Source organism: Uloborus diversus, chromosome 6 (assembly GCF_026930045.1).
Source record: "Uloborus diversus isolate 005 chromosome 6, Udiv.v.3.1, whole genome shotgun sequence".
Lineage (NCBI taxonomy): Eukaryota > Metazoa > Arthropoda > Arachnida > Araneae > Uloboridae > Uloborus > Uloborus diversus.
The window spans coordinates 8682165-8706414 of NC_072736.1; the positions used below are offsets into that span (position 1 = coordinate 8682165).

The 24250-nt window shown below is 34.9% G+C and overlaps 1 protein-coding gene across 1 annotated transcript in view; it reads left to right on the forward strand.

Moving 5' to 3' along the window:
* Positions 1–24250, forward strand: part of LOC129224542 (organic cation transporter 1-like) — a 71483-nt gene that overhangs the window by 1005 nt on the left and 46228 nt on the right. Inside the window, exons 2-3 of the mRNA XM_054859017.1 lie at positions 4616–5081; positions 12726–12829. Coding sequence (XP_054714992.1) covers positions 4665–5081; positions 12726–12829 — 521 coding nt within the window. The 5' untranslated portion in view covers positions 4616–4664. The remainder of the gene's footprint in view (positions 1–4615; positions 5082–12725; positions 12830–24250) is intronic.

Here is a 24250-nt window from a genome sequence, read left to right on the forward strand (position 1 = left end):
ATTTTCATTTACCTATTCGGGAAACATTAAAATAAAAAAAAAATATAACCAACAAATCTCTGTTTGAAAGATTTGTCTGAACAAGAATAAAAGAAAAAATAAGCAAATGAATAGAATTTTCCAGCCGCTACAATTTTTATTTATCGCTTGCCAATTTCAGCTTTTTTTTAATTATCACAATCTTATTTTTTAACTAATGTATTGGAAATGAATTCCATTCTACCTCATGTATTACAAGTGCTTTGAAAATAATGCTAAAAGAGTGAGTTTTTTTGAATCAGGAGTATATGACATTGTGCGCCATTGCCTGTTACGTAGGTTCAGAAACGTAATAAAAGTAAAGAATATTATTTTTCTACTCTAATCTCTTAATTCAACTATACACTATGAATAGATTTTTTTTTCTTTTATTTAAGACAAAAATGTTGTCCAAGAGAATGACAGCAAAAATGTTACATACCTCATGTTAGAACTTCAAAATTGAATAAGAACAGCAGACAAATCATATTAACAAAATACTCAAGGAATGCAATAAAATGGTGATAATAAACAGTGCTGTAGTACAACAGATTGAAAATTCCTTTTTTATCAATAATATTTAAATTTATTCCTAGAACAGGAAAATGACATGAAAATTTGGGGCAAACTTCAAAATGATTTATGCCTTGATTATTTAAATAATTGAATTTCTTCAAAGAATTTTATTTTTCACTTCGAAGTATGCATAATTTAGTACTTGTGGAATGTTGATATAATTTTTAAAAAAAATACTAGCTGTACCCGACGCGCGTTGCTACGCCCACAAAAAAATACATCATTATACTGATTTTCATAACAATCGGTTGAACGGGGCAGAAGTTGCTACTGTGCAGTGCCACCTGGTGGCGAGTGGCTTCAATGAGCATATTGTGCACCTTCTCCGCGGAAAAATACATATATATAGCAATTTTCATAATAATCGGTCCAGGTATCAAGTGAAACCGTGACTATACTCAACTTTTGTACTCACGCAGTTTGCAAGATCAATCCATCGCTAAAAATATCAAATAGAAAAAGTTTTAAATCCCCCTGTTGCATGAAAAGCCATAAAACAATAAAGAAAGAATTTATTTGTTCAAACTCGAGAAAAATGGCAACAGCTAACTCCTTATCAATGAGATCTTTCACGCGAATTAATTTCTGCAGCCGATCATTTTATTCGTATTTATCCAATGGATTGTGACTTAAATTGGAATAAAAAAGGAACTATCGATCGGATTTTTTTCGAACTGGTCTATAAACATTCCCAGTACCAAAAATAACAAACGGTGAAAGTGTCAGCCAAATCTGCCGGGTAGTTTTTGAGTTCATGGATGACATACAGACAAACATTCATTTATATATATATAGATTATGTGCATTTGAGAAACGGATGGGGACACGCCAAAAGAGTGACTTTTTGGGTGTTCAAAAATTTCTGTAGGAAAAAATAAATGATTTATTTCCTTTATAAGAATGAAAAAGCATCAGAAAAGTTATTCCTAACTATTAAAAAAAGAAAAAAGAAATTTTAGGTCAAACAATTCTTGTGTTTGGGTCCTTGGACATAATATTGTTACGCTTTTTGGAGAATCACCCATTTATTTGTTGTATTATATCTTTTACATAAAAATTAAGATTACAACACTACTTGAGAAGGAAAAAATTTTCTTGGAAAAAAAAAAAGAAGTTTTTTTCGAATGTTCTAACATTTTCTACAGTAGGGTCGACCGGGGCACGTTTAAGCAGTGCCGTTTTTTTTTTCCAAAGCGAATTATAACTGGAGAGCCAACAGTCATAACAGACTGATGCTGCTCCTTAGCAAATATCCTCACAAGTTTTTGAGCATCAGTCGAGCTTCGGCATAGCATGCAGAAAGAGTAATCGATTTACCACAAAGTCGAGTAAATTTTGTGTTCAACGTTTTGAAGCTTATTGCGAATACAAATTCTTCGTTGAAAAAGAACAAATATATAAAAATTTGCAGAATTTTATCTTTTGTTTTAGAATTGTATTTGTATGAACTGAAATGTTATTAAAATGTTTGCACATTAAAAATAAATCCAAACTTGGCGACGGGGCAAGTTTACGCGTTGAAGTTGGAACACCTTTTCGCACGTTCCTTATTGTGTCTACTTAAACGTGACTCTGGCACTTTTTTCGCTCCGAAATGTCTCAAACCCTTTTTCGTATTTTCAGAGTATTTTGTTTTGAAAATTATTATTTTGTTTTTAATTAAGTAGCAAATTCGTATCATATAGCTTGCAATCATATTGTGCTGCTTTCATGCCCCTTCATCTTTAACTTTATACACTATTCAGTCTGTAATTAATTTGCTTTATTTTAACGATGGTAAGACATTATGATCAACAGAACACCAACAGAACCACGTTAGGTGTCAAAATAAATACGCGCCTTGTCCGGGGCAAGTTTACGCAACCGAATTGGACTCAAAAAGTGTTTTTTAAACGGTTAAAAACAAACTGAGCAACAACTGAATATACCAATTTTGACTCCATTAATTGCTTCATAAAACCGCAATATCTAAAATTTCCTAGGTTAAAACATAAAAATTAGAAAATTCCCTGAAAAAAATCCGCGCAAACGTGTCCCTATCTACCCTGCTGTTGTCCACTTTATTACTGTTACTTCGAAAATAGAACAAAAAACTATATTTAATCTAGTAATATTTTTAAGAATACTAGCAAGGGATACGCACGAATAGTATAATGAAAAAAGTTCAAATAGGTAGCAATTGAAAGAGTATACTGAGATTTTTCTTTGACCTAAAAAGTATTTGCCCTCATGCCCCCGTTATCGAAATGTCAAGTCTTAAAGTCTGCCAAAATTTTACGAAAATCGCCAAATTTAATGACATGGCGAGAAATTAAAGGCAAACAAGTGACTTCACCGTCGCCATATGGCATGACATCAGGCCCGACAAAAGGCCATGTCAGCCTTATTAGAAACTAGGTGCCCGGCGTTACTGACGGAAACAAAAGAAAGAAAGAAAAAAAGAAATATTGGAAAAAAAAATGGGGGGATGGGGACTTCGAATAAGAGAGAACGTAAAGATTAAGTAAAATTCTTATCTGGCAAAGCGTTTGAAAGATATTCCTCCGTTATTTAACTATTCATTCAATGTTTTAAATGTATCCGTATGACAGAACATATACGGATATAACAACATATATAATAGTGTATTGTAGTAAGTTACCGCCCTAAAGCCAGGGCCAATATAATAGTGGTCATTTTGTTCTCTGTAGAATGGGAAAACATCAGCGTGTATGGTATAAATTTGAAATGAAATTCGTATACTCATGTATTGCAGTTACGGTTAAGTACTTTAACTTCAGGACAAGGACATCGAGCTATAAAACCCCAGGATTTTTTTTAGCTGAGTTAAATGCGAGAAAAAAAAGTGGCAAAATATTAAACCGTATTGAAGATGTTTTGTAGCTCTAAAACACATGCAGTTTTTAACGGAAATATGTGTGTTAGACATGATCCTTAAAAAAAGGGGAGGGGGAATTGAGGTTGTTATCATATTGTAACGATATATCTTACATCTTACCCTACGCAGTATGTCAAAATATAATAACATTATGCATGACAAATGTAAAATAACTGTGATAACTCTATTTTGTATGTAAACATTTCAAAATTGTAATAAAGAAGCGAGTTAGCAATTATTGTTCAGCAAAGGGTTGCTCTTTTCTCCGCAGATTCTCCTCAGAGATCCATCTCCACCCGGTCTACATGACCAGGGGCGAATCCAGAAATTTTTGTAAGGGAGTCAAGTTTTAATGGTCAGCGTTACACCTCCTACGTAAAATCGTATCAGTTAAGCAGAGGTGCGTATCTCCCCTAGCACCCCCCCTCCCCCCCTCCCCAAAGGGATCGAAACTCGGTCAATTCTTTCTCCCTACATTTTTCAATAACGCAGCCTGCGCCATAGATCATGTTCCGACAAATTTTCATCAACATTCATATTTCTTTAGGCAGACATCTGGTCACGTTACCCTATAAACTCTGAATATATTAGATTACAGCTATTAAATAGTTGGAAAAAGCACACACGAGACACGACATGTGGTTTGAGTTGGAAGAGTGCTCTGAAAAAACTTTAAGCTCACTAGAGATGATTATTCTTCTGAAAATTAGCAAAAAATTCAAGATAGCTATAGCCCAGTAAACGAACCCAGACAATCCTTTAAATTATGACGCGCTGAGAAGGAATACCGAACAGAACCAAATAAAAAATAAATAAATAAAAAGATTCACATTGATTCCAGGTACTATTGGTTTCACATCTCAAAATTTGAAGTTTAATAATAATCACAATAAAGTTCTTGTCACATGGGGGTCAGCTGACCCATTGACGCTCCCCTGAATCCGCCCTTGATGATGACAGGTACAAGGGGTCTCTAGGGTGATAATACATTGATCTTTTCTCCAGTCTTTTAACGGACTAATAATTTGGATCCAAAAATTAAAAAGAATTTTACTATAAAGTATCTGATAAAACATGAAATATGTACCTATTCTATGCTTAAACGTTTTCATGCCTAACTTTCATTTTCGCTTTGTCCAACAGCTGCTTCACATACATCTGAGACAACATCCCAAGTGTGGAAACTTCAACAATGGTGTCCTTGAAACAAGAAGCAGAATTTGAGGACATTTTAGCGGAAGTTGGCGACTATGGCAAATACCAAAAGAAACTGATACTCCTGTTCCTATTCCCATCAGCTGCGCTGTTGCCATGGTTCTCCATGAACGTGTTGCTTCTAGTATTCGTGCCAGACCACTGGTGCTACGTGCCAGAAGTGGCACGCAGCAACCTGACCATCGCTGAGCAGCGCAGCATCCTCGCGCCGCCGAACAACTCGGCCTGCATGATGTACGACATGAATTATACTGAAGTGCTGAAGTCGGGTATGGATTTCAAATACGCAGACGGAACGGAGTTGCAGAAAGAGATTCGCAACACGACGCTTGTTCCGTGCAAGAATGGATGGGCCTACGACACGACGTATTTTGTGGAAACTGCTGCAAGTAAAGTAAGTAATGCAAACATGCAAGTCCGCTTTTTTAAGGCACGCTTTGACTTTTTTTTAAAGAAATAATTTTGTTTTTGAAATCGAAGTTTTCCACAGATGTAATTAGTCAATTTCAGTGTATCAAAAAATTACTTTCATTACAGAATTAAGATTTGACTAGTCGATTAGTATGACTTTTTATCAGTTCTAATGTTACTTCTAATGAGTTTTGAGAGTTAATTTTGAGCAGTAAAAACAACTTTATTGATCTATGTTCTGGTGTGATTTCTTGTTTCTAGGAGGAACAGATGCAGTAATAATTTATTCCCAGACTTTTCAACACTTTTTACCCCCCTCCTGCTCCCCCCCCCCAGTACTCTAATGGTTAGGCAGTTAGTCGTTGTTCTCTTACACCCAAAGATTCAGGTTCGAACCTTGTCCAGTCAGTGAATTTTCTTGATGCAAGTTGTCCATGTTTTATGAGTGTGCACCATGTAAAAAATCCATCGAGCAGTCGTTTAACTTTTGAAAATGCTCTTCACAAAAGTAAATCCTAGCGCAGGTTTGCATCGAAGAGAGGCTCCCATCTGGTGGGGAAACAGAGCGGCAAAATTCCGAAAAAATGCATGCCGGTCTCTGAGAAATGCACTTAGTCTGTGAATTGTTAGCAGCCACTATGCAGCCCCGTTAAAAACACACTTTATTCCGGAAGGCGTACCACAAGAGCACGCACTGTGGAGAGATGGTTGGCCAACGGCGGCTAACAGTAGAAACTGAAGGGGGTCTGTGGGTTGGCAACGAACGATGGCCCTATAGTTTCTGAACATCGTTGGGCCAACCGTAAATATTTTAAAAGTGTCATCTTTGGGATATTGTTAGGCACTGTAGCAGATCTTTGGCTCTTCGTTGGGAAATAGTTGGCTGGGTAACAGTTGCCAAAGCGGACATTGCCTACCGTTGGCTAACCATAAGCTCCACCGTTGACCAACCATCTCCTAAACGATTGTGCCATTATAGGGTAGATATCTTTGACCATTGGGGTGGTTTCCTTCAGTCAAAAGAACTACTTTTAGTCATTGAAATGGATAGAATAAGCAAAAAAAATAACATGGACCCAGAAAATACTTTTATTTTCCCAACCGTTTTTTTTTTAAATTAATTTCTTTAAATGTCCGATTTTTCAAACAGGGCGTGATCTTTATGACGTCACAAATGACGCACTTTTTCGCATCTTTCTACTACGTTTCCATGTTATGATAATCAAGCAGCGAATTACCGGCTCTACGCTTGCTACCAACCCTATCGCTGTCAATACGCGTGAGTAAAGATGCGAATTAAATATTTTGGACCGAGAAAATTTCAACACTGAATGTCATTTCGTCAGTTGTGATGTCATCGGTAGAAGCGTTAAACGGTGAAACAGCACCGATTTAAGTATTTTTTTAAAAATATTAAACTTAAAGAAATTATTTAAAAAATGGTCAGATTCTATGTTTTTAAGCATGCTCTTTCCGAAAAAAATACTTTTAAAATTTTGAAAACGATCCCATTCCATAAGTAAAAAAACTCATTTAATAAATATTTTTAATTTCAAACATAAAAAAAAAACAGCGAAAGCATTCTTAAGTGTTGATTATGGTGTTACAAAACCTATTTATTAATTTTATTTCACTTGCTGTGTTGTTGGTGAATTGACGGGAGAAGCTTTGTAATTGTTGTCAAAAATAAAAATAAATTGTAAGTATAAAGTTGATTTCGTTTATAAAACTATCAAATTCATTTCAAGGCTGCACTTAAGCAAGCAAAGATTAATGCGTACTGGGCGTTTGAAATCCCTCAAATAATACAGGTTTTCAAGGCTATCCTTGATTCACATTATTATTTTAAAAGCTTTTTATCACCCCTACTTGTTTAAAAAAACAAGTTAGTTTTCTTAAAAATCGTGGTTTGAACGAGATGTTTTTTGTAAAAACATAATGCTTCCGAAATTGACTTCCAAGTTTTTGATTTATTGCTTATAAGAGATACATACGTACATCCATCCGCAAAAAAACAAAGCAATAATTAATTTGTTTGTACCTGAATGCAGTATTAAACATTCTTTCAGCGGTGACTAAAATAGAAATTCATACTGAAATTTAAGTAAAAAATTTTTATGAAAACAATAAATCCCTTTACTTTGTATTAAAAAGTAAAACAGCAAAAGTCCTTTTTTCTTTCGAAAACATCGGCTAATTCCATCGGCTTTTCAATGTTTTTTAAGGCCGATGGGCCGATGTTTCCTGCAAGTTAGCATTGGTCGCCGATGCCGATGGCCAACTTGTTGAACCATCGGAGCTAATGCATCGGCTAGGTCGATGCATCGATCGAGTCTTAATGTTAAATTCTGCCATTACAATATTATTTTCGCGAACCTCATTTTACCTCTCGTGGACACCCAGGGGTTCGTGAACCACCGATTTTTAACCGAATTAAGGAACTCTTAAACAACTCAAAACTGCAATAAAAAAAAGTTCATTCCTTCAAAAAGTGTTTTTTTTTTTTTTTTTTTCCGAATTAGGAATTGATTGATTCACTGAAAGTTTTTCTTTGTGAATGGATCTTGCATCTGGTTACGTAGGTATACAAATCATGGAAAATCCAGTTTTACTAAATCACTAAGTTACACGACTGGATACTGAAAAATATGGCCGTATTATTCATGTGGTATTTGCGGTTTGGCGCAATGCACGAAAAAAAAATATGTGTAATTCGGACTGCTAAATTCCTGTGAGTGTTTTCTCCTTACAGTGAGTACATAAAAGGGAAAACCTGCTCGAAGGTTACAAGGCGAGGGAAAAAACTTTCGCTAAATGGTGACTTCTTTCATTATTTTTAATCCTTTCAAAAATATTTACGACTGATACTGTGATGTAGTAATGTTAGAGAATAACAATAACAGAGATTTAAGGGGAAAGAATGATTTGTAAAAATACCTTAATCCTACAAGGAAACAAACTACTGTGGCAGGATTGAAAACGCAAAGAAAAATATGCGGTCTGAAATTTACATATTTAATATAATTTCAGTTAGGTACATCTCGGCAGAAAATTGGTAGATTGATAAAAAATAAAAACATTAATAAATAAGATTTAAATGTGTAAGCTTGTGCTGAAAAATAAAACATGAAATACAATTGTAAAAGGCACAAACTTGCAATAAACTGCAGACACCTGTTTCTGGGTCTTTTTTTTTTTTTTTCAATGCCAAAGAATTGATGATTTTGGATGAAAAGACATTCGGCAAAAAAAAAAAAATATTGTTTTATTTTGCATGCAACACATCAGACCAGTGGTTGGAAAAACTAGATTTATTTTGCAGCGAACTACAACTATTTCGTTACAAATGCAGTTAACTACAACTACAACTACTTTTTTAAAAATATAGCAGCTACAAGCTACTTTTGAAATGTAGCCGCTACTTCGCTACTTTTTTAAAAAATAAGTACATAAAAAGCATACAGACATGGATGCTCCACAAAAAATGAAAGTCGATTTTTCTAGTTGCATACCCTCTTATATTTTTCTTCTTATGTCAAAACAATTGAAAAAAAAAAGTTTCATGCAATTTGAACAATGGCAACCCGTGCATCTGAAAGGTTAAGCCAGCACTTGTAGGTACGAGTATGCCAGGATAAATTGAAAAAAAAAAAAAATCTTTTTTTAGTAACTCTAAATTTTTGTTGAATAAACAATGTCCCCCTATATCCCACACCCCACATGCACCATAAAATCAATTATTCAAATTTAAAAAACATTTAGATATCTCACACTAAGCCTAAACTTTATAATTTCCTTCAAAAAACTGATTTTTTTTCTTTTTATCTACATATTAATTGAAACAAAATATCAAGTTCAAAAATTATAAGCGAACACATTTTCAGATCAACATTTATAAATGAATAATAATATTTAAAAAAAAGAAATTTAAAATGAAAAATTTAACTTGACCTTGAAAAAATGCATACTATGTACTATTGAGTACTATGTAGGAGATTTAAATATTGCAGGATAGCAAAAATTTCTATTTAACGCTAATAACCTACTTTACGACTCAAATTTTTTAGCTTGATAATTTTGTTAAATTTACCTTGCTTTCGTGCTTCCTTACCTTGCTTTTGTTAGAATAAAGCTAGCTCTTCTCCGGAATTCTTCCGGAATTGAAGTCTTGAAAACGCAAATGCAATTGTTGCCCATCTCTTATTACTCTGGGGATCAGGACCCGAACTTTCAACAGGATTTTTTTCGAAAATGAAGTTCCAAAATCTCAATTTTAGACAATATTAGAGCTAGGTTCAAAGGCTCACCCTGGATACTTTTCGAAAGAAACACAACTGTAGGACATCTTTGATTACATAAGGGTAACCTATACGGTTCAGTACACTCATTCGGAAGATTTTAGAAATTGAAGTTCCAAAGAGTAAAGAGAAAAAAACAATCGCCCCCTCCTTGAACATTTTATGGATCCGTCCTTGCCTCAGTCAGGAATAGTGAATAATCGAGCCGGAGGCAGATGTTATCTCATTGAAGCTGGGACTGAGGAGTTCTAATAAGAACGAAACTAAAATTTCAGGCTGTCTGGCAAATTGCATGTAGTTATGCCTTAATCATAGCTTAGGGGCGGTAACTTATTGCTAAAAATTGTTGTATTTTCTTTCCCTTTTTACGTCCTTTTACAAAAAAGGAAGTACTGTATTCGCGAAAGAATTTTCACTCAAAAATCGATCTTAATTTCCATTTTACTCAGCCCCGAATAAATGTTGAGGTTTTTTTTCCGACCTGATCACACGTGGACATATGCCTAGGAACGTACAGACACCCGAAATATACATTTTGACGACCCCCGAGTTAATTACAACGTATTCTCTCGTGACGTCCGTGTGTACGTATGTATGTGCGTATGTGTGTATGTATCTCGCATAACTCAAAACCGGTATGCCCTAGAAAGTTGAAATTTGGTACGTAGAATGCTAGTGGGATCTAGCTGTGCACCTTCAATTTTGGTTGCATTTGAATGTTCCTAAGAGGGTCTTTCGCCCCTATTTTTGGGGAAATCACTGTTAATTTCGATGTAAACTCAAGTTGCGTTATAATTTGTGGGACACTTGGCGATATATCGCTAGTCCTTTGGTTGTCAAGTTTTGTCGCCAACTTGGTGACAAATTTGGCGATTTTTTTTTAAAATTTGGTTTTAATTTGTCCACTGCTGGTGATATTTAGAGAGGAAATAATTGAATCACATTAAAATTGCCAATAATGGGAAATGACATTAAATTGAAGTAAAAGGAAGTCATGTGATGCACACATCAGCTCGTTTATTCCTGTATTGACAGATAAATTTTTATAATGATTCAATTAGCTTAGTGTCTTTTTCAATATAATTCACGTCATTATTGTACAGGCTCCTCAACTAGTGAACCAGCGCCGGTTCCTAGAAACATTTGACCGACCTTCAGAGATTTTAACCTTTGCGGGTTAAAAAAAAAATTATATATATATATATATATATATATATATATATATATATATATATATATATATATATATATATATATATATATATACATAATATAGTAGCTTTTTGTTGTACTATGTTTCCGGGGGATTAAAAAAAAAGTGCGATATGTCTAAAAATCCAAGCTAATAGTGTCTCTTCTTTCTTTGGTTAGTAAGAAAAACATAAAAACTTTCCCAGAATTTCCAGAAATATTTTTACTCTTTCAGTGGTCTCAGATTTAAAGAAAATATTTTTTTCGCTATTTATTTCTGGGAGACATAGGAAAATCGCGACATAATCCTAATGAGCGTTTTACGAGACGCGATAAACGAGATTAATAGTAACATTACATGCACTCTTTTTCTGTTAATTTTATGACTACTTTTGTTGATTGTCAGGATTATGTCTTACATGTTTGTTTACTTGTGCATAATAAATATAATAATGTCTTATATTACTAATTATAACTGTAAATAAAACATAAAGGAATTTTTGCAATTAATTTCTGCTACATATCTTTAATAACTAACGCAAACGTTTTTAATTGCTTTAAAAAAAAAAAAAAAACTTTAACGAATAGATTTTGAAAACATAAACAAAAACAAAAAACTAAGCTGGTTCTCGAATAATTTCCTTTTTTTTTTTTGTTTTATGGTTCATAAGAGATTGAGAAACCTTTGATTTTACAGAAAAGTATTTCTAATTTTTGTTTTCACATATACCGCAGAAATAATTTTCCGGCAGATTTTTTTCACTGTTTACCAGATAAAAAAAGAGACATTTTGTGGAGCGAGGGGCAGTAACTCTCATAGAAATTCTCTAAGAATGCGGCTTTAACCCAAAATCATTACACAATGAACGAGCTGATGTGCGCATCACATGATTTCCTTTTGGTCCATTTTAATGATAATAGTACCGTGGAGTAAGCAAAGAAACACTTTAAACATTTTCATTCCAAGTCTGTTGCAAACTGAAGTAAAAAAAAAAGTTTTGTACAGATTATTTTTCCCAATATTGGACACCACTTGAGTTTACATTGAAATTAACAATAATTTCAATCAAAAAAGGTGTAAAAAAAACCCTTTGGAACATCCGAATGCAACCAAAAGGGGAGGTGCACAACTAGACCCCACTAGGAGTCTACGTACCAAATTTCCACTTTCTAGGACTTACCGTTTTTGATTTATGCGAGATACACGCACATACATGCGTACACGGACGTCACGAGAAAACTCGCAGTAATTAGTTCGGGGATCGTCAAAATGGATATTTTGGATGGCTATACTAAGGCCGATTTTTGGGTGAATTTTTTTTCGCGAATACAATACTTCCTTTACTTCGTAAAAGGAATAGGGAAGTTTTCGATTTTTCAATTTTATTTTTATATGATAGAGTAACATGTATGAACATCATAATTGAAAACATTTTTGCGATACGATAAGTAGTCTTTTTTAAATTAATTTTTAAAGTTCAAGCTCTTGTGACGTCAAATAGCATAGGAAGTGACGTCATCCCCTCTTCCGATAGGGGAGAAGCGAAGGTCACGCATTGGACTTCGAAGACGAAACGTAAAAGGCTTTCTCCTCGCTTTTAACTCCTCGTGTTTCTGGAACATTTAACCTCTCATCCTCTCGAAAATATTCGAATATCTCATTGGTGTTACTTGAGGAAGATTATTTAGATTGTGCTTAAACGAATCCGGCCTCCATAGTGTGTTCAAAAGGATTATTGAATTTCTAAAAAATTAAAATATCAGCGCGCTCAAAATGTTCCTAGCGAAAACAAGGGATCTTCGGCGGAAGGCTACCCATTCGCGCCCTGTGACGTAGGCTCGTGACGTTTCAGAAGCGCGCACTTTTGCGCGTGGATTTTTAAAAATTCATTAAAAATCAACCACGGTGTTTTAAAATTCGGCGATGGTGAATTTTTTAGTTTTGAGGGTCAATTAACAATATCCAATAGCCAAAATATGAACATTTAATAGGTTGCAACTTCCCTATTAAAAATCACGAACTGAGCTTCGGCTGGCGTAGTTGACCCGTTGAGGCTCTCAAAATTAGCAGCAAAATCAACACCAAAATTAGATTTATTTAAAGCAAAATCAATTTCTAACAGTGATCTCTTTTGCAGTGGAACATGGTGTGCGAAGACAGCCACTACACCAGCCTTGTAATGACCATGGCAAATGTGGGAAGCATCATTGGAACGCCAATATACGGATCCCTTTCGGACAGGTATGAACCGATAATAATCGGCTGCGATTTTTCAACCTGTTTTTTTAACTTATTTCCCCTTATTTTTTGAAATCTAGCCAAAAAGACCATCGTTCTCAGAATCGAAGGATTCTGGGTTGCCTTAAAACACTGAGTATCTGTGGAATACGTGCCTTGGTTTCCGAAAGTCCTGCTGTCAGGTGCGAGCATTGCCACATTTTTAGGCAATCGTTCTTAACTTTTCTCAACTCACGTCTCTTTTTTTTTGAGCATTATTAACTATGCTTACCTCCCCCCCCCCCTCGAAAACGAAAACTTTAGCTAATTGAAATGTATAAAATTGTTTAAAGTTTAACTGTTTAACTGTAAAAGTTTGATTGAGAAAAGTAAATTAATTTCAGAGCTAGAACTTTCATTTCTAGTCCTGGCCCCACAATGTAGTCCCGTAAAAATTTTTAGGTCCAGAGATTTTTTCTTTAGAATCTTGATCTGTAGGTGTTCTAATGTGAGAATATCTTGGGTAGACATGTTGAATCCTGCGCGAAATAATTTTACAGGCCATCAAAGATAGCGGCCATTTTGGTTCACTTGCTCATTACGTTTTTCGCAACGGGCGTACCTACAAATTTATTTTTAGTTTTGAACTGCAGTTTTTGGAGTTAAGGAAGTCAATTAATGTATTAATTATGTCATAAAATCCGGTCTAGCTATTTCTTCAATTTTACGTGGAGATATCTCCGACATTTGTTGTTGAATATTCTGGTTACTAAAAAGGGTACAAAAATTAATAAATAATCCAAAATGCTCATTTTAAACTCCTGTTTATCACATACATGTTTCTTCAACAACACAATAAACGAAAAATGCAAGATTAGTTACTTTTAAAAAAGGTTACGATCTGTTTTTGCATTGCATGTTAATGCACTACGACGGACGTCTGTATCATTTGATGCCGCAGCCACTCTTTTTGAGCAATTTTTATCAGCCCAGTCTATGTGTGGAAAAATTTGTAGATCTGCATCTTCTATTGAGTTATTCTAATTAAGCTCTTCAATGATGTGTCTCAAATCTGCTATGAAAAGTATTGCAGATTGCTTCTTCATTAACTGTTAAACCACTTGCAATAGCTGAAAATGTAGCATTTTTGACATTTCTTCTATTTTCTTGCGTGCTAGTTACTATAAATTTTCCTTATTTGATACTGAAGACCAGAATTTTTCTACCTGCATAGGTACTAGTGTTTTTCTGTCAATTACAGCAATGTTTGTTCTGCCCTTAGTTGATTCTCTTCTCATTTTTTCGAATTATTTCACAACATGCTGCAAATAACTATCGAACACAGGATGAAGGTCATGAAAAGAGCATACAGGAACGAATCCGTGCAGAACATTGCTGATAACTTCGCCAAAATTTTTCTTTATTTGGCGGACTTGTGACATGAAATATATAACGAGGGCAGTTTTTATTGGGGATACTTTGCTAAATAAAAAATGTTCTGGGAACGGATATTTCTGCAATCTAGCTTGGTAGGTGAATCACCACCGCCAGGGGCGTGCACCGGGGGGGGGGATAAGAGAAACCTGTTTGCCCGGGCCTGAGCCTGAAGGGGGCCTATTATTTTTAAAACTAGGGATGAAATATGTGCTTAAACAATATGGAAGGGCGGCCGAAACATTTGTGGGCATTTATGACGGGCCCCAAATTTTCTGTGCACGCCCCTGACCATCACATAATGTGTTCGTTGGAAACAAGTCATGAGCTAAAATATTTTTAATGCATTCTCCCCTTTCTTTCGCTATTCCCATGTCTCTGTACCCTTGTTAAAGTTGATTCTTCCCCATTAGCTTAGAAGTGATATTTTATGAAAAACTGTATGCCTCAAAGCATGGTAGGTTGACTTTGGAAAGTAAATCAGACAATTTTTGAAACAAAATGTATCCAGTCTAAAGTGGCGGTACTGTTCTGATCAATGATTCATGATGCTGAGAAGGCGAATCTTGACACTACCATTCACAAGTTGTTTAGTGAGAAAGCTGTAAAGTTGCTCTGTTTCAGAAATATCATAGGGATTTACATGTTGATGGATAAAATCAACAAGTCTTTTGACATTTTCATCAAAATACTGGCTACGATTGCCTATAAAAATAAGGATGCGGGACACTCTCACAGTGATCCATTAAATGAGAACTAGTAAGACCACGAAACATATTGCATATCATTAAAATTTCATGATACTCTAAATGCCACTCGGCAACATACTTTTTCTCGTCTGCTCTGCAATTTCTCCGGCACTTTTCTGTGACCGTTGAATCGTTTGTTCCAATTTCATCTCTGGCTTCACAGCATTGAATTTTAACAACAAATTTACCTTGAATGAATTTTTCTTACAGGTAGGGACACTCATTTTCTAGCGCCCTTATCCTCTCTACGCACCATGTTTCATATAGTAGATAAATGATGCAATCAAATACACGAAAGACTGGAAACAGTAATTCAACAGTTTGAACGTATAATTTGTAATTTTCTTCGCGATCAGCAATAATCAAGTGTTTTACAAGTGATACCAGTGAACGAAACACTTCCCAACACTTGCACAGTTCTGATTTGCCACTACATCCTTTAACAAAAACTCAATCTCTGTTTTCAAGCTTTCAATATTTGTGCGTAGCGATTGAATTATTATTTGACTTTTTTCCTCATCCATTGAGCCAAGAGCATCCTGAACCGTCTTTACTCGCTTAGCAGAACTTCTCTTGTAGTCTAAAATCAACACCTTATAATGATTTTCTCAAGATTATCAATGATTTTCTGCAGTCTTCACAGCCTCTTGTGAGCTAAAAGCAGCAGCAAGTACTTTTGGAGATAAATGACTAAAAAAAACCAACAAAGGGTCATTCTTTCTTTTGGAAGCACAGAAAAGAATCCTTTCATTATACGTTGTTACGAGAAATAGTTTTGTTTCATTTATAAAAAACAATGCATTTTCATCTACATTAAGCATTAAGCATCAACTCTTTTATTTCTGAAAGAATAAATCCATGCCCAGCATTTAACAGAGGCTTTAATATTTCATTTGCCTTTTTAAACAGTTCAAATTTTGAAAATAGATGTTGCGCAGACTGTGTATTGGTTTCTCGCTCATACTTTCGAATATAAGAACTTATACAGTTTGGATGTGCATATGAATTCGCAGCAGAAACATTCATATCGCTGTTAAGATCTGCTACTCTGTCTTCGTCTACAAGAACTTCGTCTTGATTTGGACCTCCTTCAGTACTTTCTAATTTTTGTAAAATATTGTTTTCACTTTCAAAATAACTTGTCTGTGCATTTTTTTCTACCATTTTTTTTAGCGTTTTTCCTCTCGTGTATTTCTTATAGCACTAGTTGCTGCAATGACACACTATATTTTCTAGCCGCGTTTTTCAATATTGCGTCTTTGCGTATTTCAGCAGCTTCCCGAACTCGTTTTTGGTCGAAGAACATAATTTTTCTCTTGATTCCTTTTGACAAACTACATATTCGTTTGTTAAAACTGTCTTCAAGATGTCTTCAATTGCCTACCAAAACTTTCTGAACTCAGTTTAGAAATATCAGCCATTGCTAAAATAGTTATTGTCACAGAAAAACATGAAACAAAAAGTTTTTGGAACTGTGGAACATTTTTACTCGAAAACAATTACTTTGATAGCAGACGATAAATAACCTTGAACAGCGTGGACCGAGGGGGGGAGGGAATCCCTATAGCCACTGGTTTTAACATGAATGCAAATTTTAATACAGTAGCTTATGCATATGAAAGGGCTGTTTTGATCAAAAAATCCCCTTCATAAGGTATTTTTGATCAAAAAATCCCCTTCATAAGGTATTTTTGATCAAAAAATCCCCTTCATAAGGTATTTTTTATCAAAAAATCTCCTTCAGAAGGTATTTTCAATCAAAGAATCCCCTTCAGAAGGTATTTTTGATCGAAAAAATCCATTCAGAAGGTTTTTTTTATCAAAAAACCCCCCTTTAGAAGGTATTTTTGACCAAAAAACCCCCTACAGAAGATATTGCTGGCTTCGCTGGTGACCTTGAAAAATATTGTTTTACACAAAAGGTTTTACACTTTAAAATCGTTTGGTTTCATTAAGAGTTATTAATTTTTGTACACTTTTAAGTAACTAGAATGTTAAACAAAAAACGTTAGAGATACCTCACGTAAAAATTGTAGAAAAAGCCAGAGCGGTTTTTATGACATAACTATTACATCAATTGACTTTCTAAGGCCCAAAAATTTCAGTTCAAAACTAAAAATAAATTTATAGGTACGCACGTTGCGAAAAACGTAATGAGCAAGTGAACCAAAATGGCCGCTATCTTTGATGGCCTGTAAAATTATTTCGCGCAGGATTCAACATGTCTACCCAAGATATTCTCACATTAGAACACCTACAGATCAAGATTCTAAAGAGAAAATCTCTGGACCTAAAAATTTTTACGGGCATACATTGTGGGGCCTGGAATATTCAATGGAAAATTTATTGCGAAGTTTTTATTAATCACTAGCTGCATTGCCCGGCTTTTCCCGATCCACCTTGAAAATAAAAATTGTGTCAAGTGCCGTACATTCAATAATCAGGCTTAAATAAATAAATAAAAAAAAACATCATGAAAAATTTCCCTTCCAAACAATGACGACAGATATAAAAGTACCTTTAAGACATTAAATCGAGAAAGATGAATTTAAAATGCGTAAGCATGGAAACACTAAATAAAATAAGTTTAAGGAATTAAAATGCGAAAGAAAATGGTTCACAATTTGAATGGACATGAGATTTTTTGAACTTGATTTAAAAAGGCTTGTAACTTTTTTTTCCTTTCGAGATAGATGCTTAGTTTTTCGACCATAGGTCGAAAGAGATTTGGAGTAAAAAATGTTGCTTTTTTCAATGGTGTCAAAAAGAATACTGTGGGACAATTCCTTCACTTTTTATTGATAGATTTAATGAAGAAAGTAATGCCTAAATTTCAGCTGAGCCAAAACAAATTCAAGCTAAAAAAGCAAATAACTCCCGCCGTAAATAGGTTAGAACATTGAAACAAATTGCGTAGAGTTCTACTAGAGATTCTACTCTTTCCAAAGATATATAATATTGATATATGGAAGTAATTTTTCACCCCTATATTCGGGAGTTTACGTGAAAATTGGGCCTAAATTGGAATAAGAAAAGAACTGTTCATTGATTTTTTTTCGAACCGATCTGCAAACCTTTTCAGGACTTAAAGGAACAATCTGTGAAAATTTCAGCGAAATCGGCCGGGTAGTTCTCTAGTTTTGTCAGTGCAAACACACAGAGGCTTTTTGAAGACTTCATTTTATACTATGTAGAGATACATCTATCAGAGGTCTCACAAAATAACCGGTGTTAGCGCCGGGTTTGGTTTGGTTTCCAAAATTTATCCACGTTTCGCTTCAGCTCGGACAAAACATTCCATAAATCATCCTCAAAATTTAGCTTGTATATATTTTCACTCTTCAGGTAAGTTTATTGAAAATCAAATTTTTTCATAATGGTTCTCCTCTCACAGCAATCTTCCGCAATGGTCCTTAAAGTGAAAAAATCATGCTAGCCGCCAGGACGGCTAGATTCGGCGCCAAATGGTTAGAATACAATACAGAGGACGACAGATATCAGCTTCAAATTAACATTTAAGAGTAGCCCAAAAATAACTTCGAAATAGAGATGGGTAATGTTATTTTTAATGATCCGTAATAAGGCGATAGTTTTTTTTTTATTATTATTATTCGTTTATTGGGCTCGTTCATTTAAAAAAATTGTGGGTCATCTCTTTGAGAAAGTTACTCACGTGCATCGAAATTGCTTCATTCTGTCATTTTAAGGAAAATCAACTAAAATCAGCCAACAGTAAGAAAATATGCAGATAAAAATTTAATCAAAAAATATCTCACTTAGGTTTAAATGTATAAAGCAATTAGGATTCATTTTGTAAAATATTTCTAGCACATCTCCAAGCGTAGTACGGTTACAGGTGAAAATAAACCAAAAAATTATTTTGAACGCGTAAAAAAATGAAAGTAATATCAAAAGATAAATCGAGGAATAAAATGAGAGAGAGAAGGAGAGAGAGAAACCGAACTATAAAATAAATATCATCGTTCAAAGATACGATCTTTTATTTTTTAGGAGCTCTTATTGCACCGTTCATTTTAAGGAGTCGGTCATTTAGACCCGTTCGACACGTCCCTACTTCGAAACGATTAGCTAAAGAACCATTTCACGGTATTTTGAACAATTATGTTGAGTCCGTAAACCTGCCTTTTTCTGCCATAACTTTTTAGTTTACTGCTTGATTAGCACATTATTTTATTTCGAGTTTGTTTTATAACAAACTAACCCAAATTAAGTAATTTGAAAATCAAAGAGCAAATGAAATAGTTATGGTAGAAAAAGTGTCATGTTACGGACTCTGCATTTGTCCGAAATACTGTGTAATGGTTCTAATCATGGCCCCACTTAATTCTTATAGGCCGTGACAATAGCTGAAACTCATGGCAACAAAGAGGGCGCTACAGGCAACCCTTGTTTCCATTACGTTGCATTTGATTGGTGGATGCAGGGGCTGCTATCAGCGCCTCTTGCAATCAAAATGGGCGACGTCTAATAAAAAATAAACGAACTTTAAAACGTTGACATTAATTGGTGGATGCATGAACTGCATCCGTTAAACACGGAAAAGTCATAAATTGTCAAAGCCCGTTAAGTGACAGCGCCATCTAGTGGGGCCATGCTCTAATACAATGAGCTTTTTAGTGTTGCCTACTTATTTTATAAAATGAAAGGTAGGAGATTTTTCAGCGAGGGGTCTTCTACTATTTCTTCTGAAATCAAATACTGTATTAAATTTGAAGTTGTGCAATGATAATCCACATGATTCAAAGTTTTTCTTTATGCCGTAGCGTAAAATCTTTTTTCACAAATTGTTCTCAAAAAGTGGCGAGTTGAAAGTTCTCCTAATTATTTTTATCACGAGACAAAGTGTTTGTGCTTAAATTGCATGAAGCGGAATCTGACAAAAAAAAAAAAAAAAAAAAATTAAAAAAAATGGCATGTTTAAATTTTTGAGGTTGAAAAAAAAAAAAAAAAAAAACTCGTGATATGAATTTTAAACGAGCTGATGTGTGACACGTGACTTCCTTTTACTCCATGTCATTTGCCTATTATTGGCAATTTTAATGTGATTCAATAGTTTACTCTCTAAATATCACTAACATTGACCAATTTGAAACCAAATTTAAGAAAAACGCCAAAATAGTCGCCAAGTTGGCGACAAAACTTGGCGACCAAAAGACTGGCGATATATCGCCAAGTGTTCGACAAATTATAACACCACTTGAGTTTACATCGAAATTAACAATGATTTCCCCCCAAAAAGAGGCAAAAGACCCCTTTAGAAACACCCGAATGCAACCAAAAGGGCAGATGCACAACTAGTCCCCACTAGGAGTCTACGTACCAAATTTAAACTTTCTAGGACATACCGTTTTTGAGTTATGCGAGATACATACACACATACGAGTACACACATACGCAAATACATACGTACATACGGACGTCACGAGAAAATTCTTGTAATTATCTCGTGGGTCGTCAAAATGGATATTTCGTGTGTCTGTAAGTTCCTAGGCATATATCGACGTATGGTCGGGTCGAAAAAAAAACTCAACGTTCATTCGGGGGAGAGCAAAATGGAAATTAAGGCCGATTTTTGAGTGAAATTTTTTTCGCGAATACAATACTTCTTTTTTTGTAAAAGGAAGTAGAAATGGAGAGTTGAAAGTTCGTCCAATTAGTTTCCTCTCGAAACCAAGTGTTTATGCTTGAATTGCTTGAAGTGGAATCTGAAAAAAATGGCATGTTAACATTTTCGAGGCTGAAAAAAAAAAAAAAAAAAAAAAAAAAAAACCCTCGTGATATGAATTTTAAAAAAGCAAATAGATGCAATTAAAACATAAAAAACGCTGTTCCAACGCAACGTTGAATTTGCATTTCGCTATAAAAAATGAATCATATGAGCCATGAACTGCAGACAAGTTTTTGGAATTAAAAATTTCTCTTGACAAGTTCCAACATTCTCAAAAAAAAAAAAAAAAAAAAAAAATCTTACGCTCAAATTAAATAATAGAACAAGGATATGACCTTGAGCCCTATCTACTACGCTTCATAGTTTTCGAATCCAGCTTTCCATTCACAATCCTGGTTTGGAGAAACTTGTCGGCATTCCACCGATAACAGGTGTTTTCTGTTCGCAAATCACGAACAGCAAAGCGCGATTTTATTAATTTTATACAATCGCGTTACGTCACCTTGAAACGTCAGTCAAGCTTTGGTTGATTTACTTCCGACTTTTTCAGACTTTCAGATTTGTTTGTTTTCTTTTGCTGGTTTATTTATTTATTTGTTTTCAAATCATTATCATCCTTTACAAAAGTACAATTCGGTAAAGGGTTCCAGCAGAAATCAAACTTACTTTAACCTAACACCACGTTATTCCTGCTTAACTTTCTCCTAAATTTTATTTCATTTTGTATTTCAACTTCTAATTCGCAACTCCAGAGCTCGAATACGCCACCTTGCGGTGATTAATAATACTAAAGAAAAAGGTAAAACATTCCATTCCATGTGTTTTCTTTGGGGTAAATTACACGCTTCAGACAGTTGATGGTGTAATGTAATTTCAGAAAAATAAAAAAGAAAGCTTCCCACGAATACGATGAAAAATTACTCTCATTCACTAAGCGTCAAAGCAAGTTATAAGCATGCGTTTGTTATACCTTTTTCATCCGCCATTAGACAGTGGCTACAGCGCCCCCTATAGTTTATTGGAGTTGAGAATTGGAAATTATATTCTGACGAAATTGGGAGCCAGATATAGTTTTTGACCATGAATTTTAACCTCAAATCTTTTCACGATCTTTTATATAGATTTTAACTTGTAATTAGAGCCATTCTGAGTAACTGTGACTTATAAGCCACTTTCCGGCACCTATAGTATTTGAATATGTTTGACTTTAAAAAGAAAAGAAAAGAAGAGAAAACAAGACGCCTTATTTCTGTTCTCTCTCGGCAAGGCTGTAAAAGAAGTTTTCTATTCCTTATTCAACAAAAAACAGCTGGCAGTATTGCACACAGCTCATTGCAGTGTTCAATAATTCTGTAGTTACTCCTTGGAAGTTAGTTTTGAAGTTGTTGAAATTGCTCTTTCTAAGTTGCAATATTCTATACAATATATAATTGATAGAAATCTTGCGGCACTGTGAAGAACGAAGAGGGATTTTTAAACATTTTAAAATCTCATTTTGTTGCATTTAAGTTGAACTGCTTCAGTTAAAATAATTTAGTTTGCATCCCATTTGTGACACTACTCAAAGAGACGCTAAATGTCAATACAACTTTGAACCGGGCTAATGCTTCATCTTGAGTTGGTTCAACAGGGGGCATGACCACCGCGTGGTTTGTCATGGGCAACGTCTAATTCAGCAAAGATGTATATAACTTTTTTGGCATGCGACTTCTTCGCCCTGGAATTCGTTTAATAGTTATTATCGTCCTCCTCGTCCATATCTGGAATAGTTAAGAGTTAGAAATTATCTAGTAGCTCTCATACAGTGGTGGATTTATAACAGGTTAGGGGGGGTGTCATCGCAATGCCTTTTTTCGGGGGCGGGGGGCTTTGTCTATCACAGAACAATATAACAAATTCATTAGGTGCATTCCCCCCCCCTTTGGGGTTGTAATAGTCGAGAGCACCCCCCCCCCCCTATTGCGATGTTTGCGACATGGAAAATCCGCCACTGCACCTATATGAATAAAAAGAACGGTAACTGAGTAGAAATTTTGTAATTTTCAGTCTTTCAAGCAGACTCGTTGGAAGCAGGGGGGGGGGGGGATTAAACTGTCTTTGCGAAATTAATGTATTTACACGTAAACGGGAGCGGTTTGCATAACTTTCATTGTGTGTATAATGTATATCTCTTTCTCCCCCCCCCCCCCCCCCCCCATCCTCACCACTGCAGGAAAAATTCGAAATGACGGGCCGGCATTCAAGGATGATTTTAGGAGAATATGTCAGCATTTTATTTGACGAATTGTGTTAAGTATACCAGAAATAAAATCATTTCAAGCATAAAATCATCATGAAAATCTCTGTCGATATAACTTATTTTATCTCACGCTAAAACGCTGGTGCGGATCACATAGTTGCCGAACAATGGGGAAAAGAAGTTATTTCACACTTGAAGAAGAAAGTGAAAAATTATCTGAAATCTAAAATCCGATTTTGTTGTTTACCATAATAAATTTTTACTGCAACAAACACCTATGATTAAAGAGTTTTTCATGAAATCCTCAGATATTCGGTTTAAAAAAGACTCTACTGTATTTTGTATTTGTAATAGCGTAATTGACGACCTCGGTGCCAGGAGGCAGCTTCACTTTTTCTCTGTGTTGTGATTGAAATTGAAATATATGAATAAAAGTCTCATAGAGGAGGGGAGGAGGCTTTCAATAAAATCCGTGATAACAATGACTTAGATTTTTGGAATTTAAAAAAATTCCAAAGAGGTGATTGCTTAAATTTATCATAAAATTGCTCTTCTTTACAAGTTGACTGAAAATGGTACGCATTTTCCTTTCTTTCATTTAAGCCTGTTTATTGAACACGTGTCACTTGATACAACTTTTCTTTTCGAGGTAGATCATGCAACGACGGGCGGCACAGCTAGTATTAAATATAAAGACAAAAGGTTTAAACATAACGTATTTAAAGAGTTTTTTCGTGTTATTGATTTTTTTTAGAGTGGAGCTGTCCCCTTATTGCATCGATATTGTCAATCATGATACTTACACCCTTGTGCAAATTAATTGAAACAAAATATTTTTCTTCCATGAATTTTAAAATCATTCCATGTATTCTTCGCCAATCAAACTAAAATTTGTAAACATAATTATGGGATGAATTAACCCCTTACCTGTCATCAATTTACACCATTCAGAGGGGTTCTGAGAGCGCATGTGCAGGAATTTCCGAAGATGAAAGTTGCAGCTATGATCACGTCGGTTGAGATTTCATTGTCTTCAGCTGTGGATGTGACACCGCGAAAGCGTGCAAAGATTGTTACTCTTTCCGAACGCCTATAGAGCTACAGTAAAACCTCAATAAGTAGTCGACCGGTTAAGTGGTCACTCCGTTTAAGTGGTCGTTTTTCTTTGGTGTCAAAAAGGTCTCATTCACAGTAATGAAAAATGACCCTCCTTTACTGGTCACCAAATTTAATTTTACCCGATTAACTGGTCACTCAAAAATTGTTTTCTAAAATTCCTTTTCCTAATCGGATCTTCGAAAATAGTATCGGACTTAGTGGAAAGGCTGTTTGAT